The 5,000-nt window shown below is 49.1% G+C and overlaps 1 protein-coding gene across 3 annotated transcripts in view; it reads right to left on the bottom strand.

The window, feature by feature from the left end:
• The window catches only part of kiaa1522 (KIAA1522 ortholog), a 50,356-nt gene that overhangs the window by 27,267 nt on the left and 18,089 nt on the right, over positions 1-5,000 (bottom strand). Inside the window, exon 1 of one of the 3 annotated variants that reach the window (XM_042076786.1) lies at positions 4,597-4,967. The exons of the other annotated variants lie outside the window; for them this stretch is intronic. Within the exon in view, the coding sequence (XP_041932720.1) occupies positions 4,597-4,708 (112 nt within the window). The 5' untranslated portion in view covers positions 4,709-4,967. Of the gene's footprint in view, positions 1-4,596; positions 4,968-5,000 lie in introns of those variants that run through there. 3 annotated transcript variants of the gene reach the window in all.

Below are 5,000 nucleotides of genomic sequence, written 5' to 3'. Positions count from 1 at the left end.
TAACCTTCCTCTACAGGTGGAAGGTCACTCAACGTTACCCTAACGTTACTCTAACCTTCCTCTACAGGTGCTCTAACGTTACCCTAACGTTACTCTAACGTTACCCTAACCTCCCTCTTCTCTCCTTTTGCGTGGCTTCCCAGACTGAGCTCCGCTGTGAAACTTCAAAGCTGCGATTGCTAAGTAGCTGCCTAATCTGCTCTCTCCAGCCCTTCTGAGTGATTACGAGCAGTTTTGTTATGGATAATACAATCACAGCACTCCGCCAGCCTGAGGATAGGACATCATTAATACAGATTACCACCCTGGCCCCCTCCGTCATGGTTCTGAAGGAGATGAGACTCGGGAACAGCCTCTCACAAGATTCACAACGAGACAAAACTCTTGCAGAGAGCGGCAATGTCAATCAATGTCAATAATGCTCAAGACGTGGCTAGCTGTTGCAAGCAGTCTAAAATAATTGTACATGTCAAATATTCGTTTTGCGAGATTTTAGAACAGTTCAACTCAGAGCTGATGCTCACGGCTGTGAATAGAGACGTGTCTGTGTTTAACAGATCTCCTGAGAATGAGTCACTCAGAGAAAGAGAGGAGGAGAGGGTGGAAGAGAACAGACATGGGGAGAGGGAGATGTTAAAGAGAGAGAGAGAGGGAGAGAGAGAGAGAAAGAGGGAGAAAGAGAGAAAGAGGGAGAAAGAGAGGAGAAAGAGAACAGACATGGGGAGGAGGAAGATGTTAAAGAGAGAGAGAGAGAGAGAGAGAGAGAATTGTTAACAAAATCCAACAATTCTCATTGTGATCGCTTATTAAACAGACCTGTGTATACGTTCCTTTTGTATTCCTTCTCTCTCACTAGTTTGTGTTTACAGTGGTCAGATTGTTCTGGTCATGTTGTGTATGTTGTTTGGGTTGGTGATGTTTGTGTTTAGAGTGGTGAAACTGTGCCTATAGGGCCTGTCCCTGTGTCTGTCTCTCTTGTGTTTACAGTGGTCAGATTGCCTGATGTCACTATTTTGTGTTTACAGTGGTCAGATTGTGCCGGTTATGTTGTGAATGTTATTTGGGCTGGTGATGTTTGTGTTTACAGAGTGGTGAGGACTGTGCCTAGGCCTGTCCCTGTGTCTGTTTCATCAGTGGTTATTTGCATAGAGTCTATTAGTGGGCAGCACAGGGGGGCAGCCTTAATGCATTATCATGGCCTCCCCTGCCATCAATAACGCCAGCATGCTCACAAATTAGTCTGTGATGGAAAGGTCCTGCGAACAGAGCACGCTCAGATCGGCACTCGCCCAGAGTCTCATGACCACACAACTGTACTGCTGTACTGCATTAGCGTTCAGGAGCCACAGGCTGAAGAGGAGGCATTTTAACGTGTCTGCCCTTCATGATGGGGTTGGAAATATTGCATGATTTACTGGTAGAGAAAATCCCATTTAGGACTGATGGCCAAGGGGATATTCAGTGCTTGTGTTGTGCTGTGCTGTGCTGTGCTGTGCTGTGCTGTGCTGTAGACTGTTCTGTGTTGTGTTGTGCTGTGCTGTGCTGTGTTGTGCTGTTCAGTGTTGTGTGTTGTGCTGTGCTGTGCTGTGTAGTGCTGTTCTGTGTTGTGTTGTGCTGTGCTGTGCTGTGCTGTGCTGTGCTGTGTTGTGCTGTGCTGTGTTGTGTTGTGCTGTCCTGTATTGTGCTGTTCTATCCTGTTGGCTGTTCTGTGTTGTGTTGTGTTGTGCTGTGCTGTGTTGTGTTGTGTTGTGCTGTGGTGTGTTGTGCTGTTCTATCCTGTTGGCTGTTCTGTGTTGTGTTGTGCTGTGCTGTGCTGTGCTGTGCTGTGCTGTGCTGTGTTGTGCTGTGCTGTGCTGTGCTGTGCTGTGCTGTGCTGTGCTGTGTTGTGTTGTGTTGTGCTGTGCTGTGCTGTGTTGTGTTGTGCTGTGCTGTGCTGTGCTGTGCTGTGCTGTGCTGTGCTGTGCTGTGTTGTGTTGTGCTGTGCTGTGCTGTGTTGTGTTGTGTTGTGCTGTGCTGTGTCTTGTGTTGTGTTGTGTTGTGTTGTGCTGTGGTTGTGTTGTGTTGTGTTGTGTTGTGTTGTGTTGTGTTGTGCTGTGTTGTGTTGTGCTGTGCTGTGTTGTGCTGTTCTATCCTGCTGGCTGTTCTGTTCTGTGCTGTTGGGTGCTGTGCTGTGCCGTGCTCAGTCATGCTGTGAAGAGATGTGCTGGTGTGTATTCAAGTCGGGAGGAGACGAAAATAATAAATGACTGAGTGAGATGGGGGGGGGGGGGGGGGGGGGGGTCACAGGGCTCACATATTCATGTGTGTTTGTAGGGGGGGGGGTCACAGGGCTCACATATTCATGTGTGTTTGTTGGGGGGGGGGGGGTCACAGGGCTCACATATTCATGTGTGTTTGTTGGGGGGGGGGGGGGGGGGGGGCTTAACCTCATCATACCAGTCTTGTGTCCATAGCTACCCATAATTCTTTTGGAGGGAGTGGGTGTGTCTCACAACAGTTACCACCAGGGCTCCGAACCGGTTCCGAAATATTTTTGATAAGAAATTATTTATAGGCATAGGTTAGGCCTACAGTAAGTCTGTAGGCTATGGGATGGATAGCCCATCTGAATGTTTTTGGATGCCGCCTGTGATTTATTATTTTTGGGCATAGCTACGGTATAGGCTAAATCAAGGGGAAATAATGAGTAGCCTACGTCTATTCTAAGTCCACAAAAATAGACTTGATAGGCCCGCCAAACACTGCCGGAACTTTAAGAACGAACGATATTTTGCGTTCCGAACCGGTTCAGGACCGATATGTTGGTGGCGGAATGCATGCAAGAACGAAAACGTTAAACATAGGCCTACCTGAACCGTTCGGAACGGAACGTTTGAAAAATAATTTCGTTTTCAAGCCCTGGTTACCACAGAGGCTCCAAAACCTGCCTCAACAGCCCCCCCCCCCAACACACACACTCATGAGAAACCTGCCTCAACAGTTTGCCATGCCAGCTGTGCATCATCACCACACTACCAACCACACTATGTGTGTGCAGGCCTGGATCATCTCCTCAGTGCAACCATACTATGTGTGCAAGCCTGGATCATCTCCTCAGTTCAACCATACTATGTGTGTGTAGCAGGGTGGGACCGAATAGTCAGTGCACTGTGTGTCTGCAGGCCTGGATGGTCACCTCAGTGTGTGTGTGCGATAACTAATCAGACATCCATCATCCAGAGAGACTCCACTGAGATCTGAACCCTATGGGGCTGCTCTGGCCTGAGCTTACATGTATACAGCACGGCCAATAACAGAGCTGGTATTGGCTGTTACAGCACAGCGATAAGCTGTTATGTGCTGCCAATACCTATCAATCAGTGCAGAGGTCGCCGCCCACATCCGCTGTGCCTCTCTAGAGTCTGGTGTAAACATCCCCTCGGGAGATACCTGGAAGACTCAGGACTTCTAGTGCTCTGTGTGTGTGTGTGTGTGTGTGAGAGTGTGTGTGTGTGTGTGTGTGCGTGTGCGTGTGCGTGTGTGTGTGTGTGTGTGTGTGTACACTTTCGGAACAGTGACATGATTGTGAAAGGAAAGCTCTAGTCTGCAGTCAGAATGGAGAACCAGTCGGTCTGCTTCACAGCACACACACACACACACAGCAGCCGCAGGCACACATACGAACAGATGACCAGGTAGGGGGAAACCTCCAGTGATGGATAGGGGACAGGTTTATGGCATTCTTCCCCTCACACACACACACACACACACACACACACACACACACACACATACACACACACACACACACACACACACGCACGCACGCACGCACGCACACACTCACTCACACACACACACACACACACACACACACGCACGCACACACACCTCTGCTGCCAGCAAAAATACAAGACCTGAAGCACAAGATCATCAGCACAGGCACACACAGACATGTATGTTGAAATCTGTAGGCAAGTATCCTTATTTAGATGCCCCTGGTTAAGATTCACAGCTACACAACATACCAACAGACACACAAACAAATGGGACACACACACATACACACCTTCCGTCTAGGGGACTGACTGGCACAAACACACATATGAACACGCACACACACACACAGACCAGCTATCCAGCATACCTGTCTAGGAGCACTTACTGACACACACACACACACACAAATAAACACATACGCATACACACAGGTATGGCAACACACACATGACAAACTTCCTGCCATAATTTTCCTCAGCTGTGGGAGAGAGAGGGAGAGAGATATGGAATGGGAGAAAAGGAAGAGAGAGAGAGAGAGAGAGAGAGAGAGAGAGTTAAGGACTAGAAGAGAGAGAGAGAGAGAGAGAGAGAGAGAGTTAAGGACTAGAAGAGAGAGAGAGAGAGAGTTAAGGACTAGAAGAGAGAGAGAGAGTGTTAAGGACTAGAAGAGAGAGAGAGTGAGTTAAGGACTAGAAGAGAGAGAGAGAGAGAGTTAAGGACTAGAAGAGAGAGAGAGAGTGTTAAGGACTAGAAGAGAGAGAGAGTGAGTTAAGGACTAGAAGAGAGAGAGAGAGAGAGAGAGAATAGAGTTGAAACGTAGAGTTCTCCCTCTCCTACCTGCTTCAGGTTTCTCTGCTCGTCCAAACGGCCAGAAGGACTTGGCTTTGACCGCGCGGGGGGTGAGGGAGGGGCTGCCTTGTGCCCTCTTCTTACTGATGGCGTTGCCCATGGCTACTGCCCCTGCCCCTGCTCCTGCCCCAGGGGCTTTAGTCTCCTGACGCACCGCACAGCAACATCTGGGTACCCTCCCGTCTCCGAATGCTTAGAGCCTCTCCTAGTGTCACAGCTGTCTCTCTCTCTCTCTCCTTCCTTCTCTCTCTATCTACTCTGTCTTGCTTTTGCCCTCACTGTTCTGTTTCCTCCTCCCTCTCTCTCCCTCTTACTCACTCTCTCTCCTTCCCTCTCTCTCTTTCTCCCTCTCTGTCGTGCTTTCGCTCTCACTGTACTCTCCGTCTCCCCAT

This window comes from Alosa sapidissima, chromosome 21 (genome assembly GCF_018492685.1).
Source record: "Alosa sapidissima isolate fAloSap1 chromosome 21, fAloSap1.pri, whole genome shotgun sequence".
NCBI classification, from domain to species: Eukaryota; Metazoa; Chordata; class Actinopteri; order Clupeiformes; family Clupeidae; genus Alosa; species Alosa sapidissima.
Note: the sequence above shows the minus strand (reverse complement) of the source record. Positions and strands in the feature narration are given on the sequence as shown.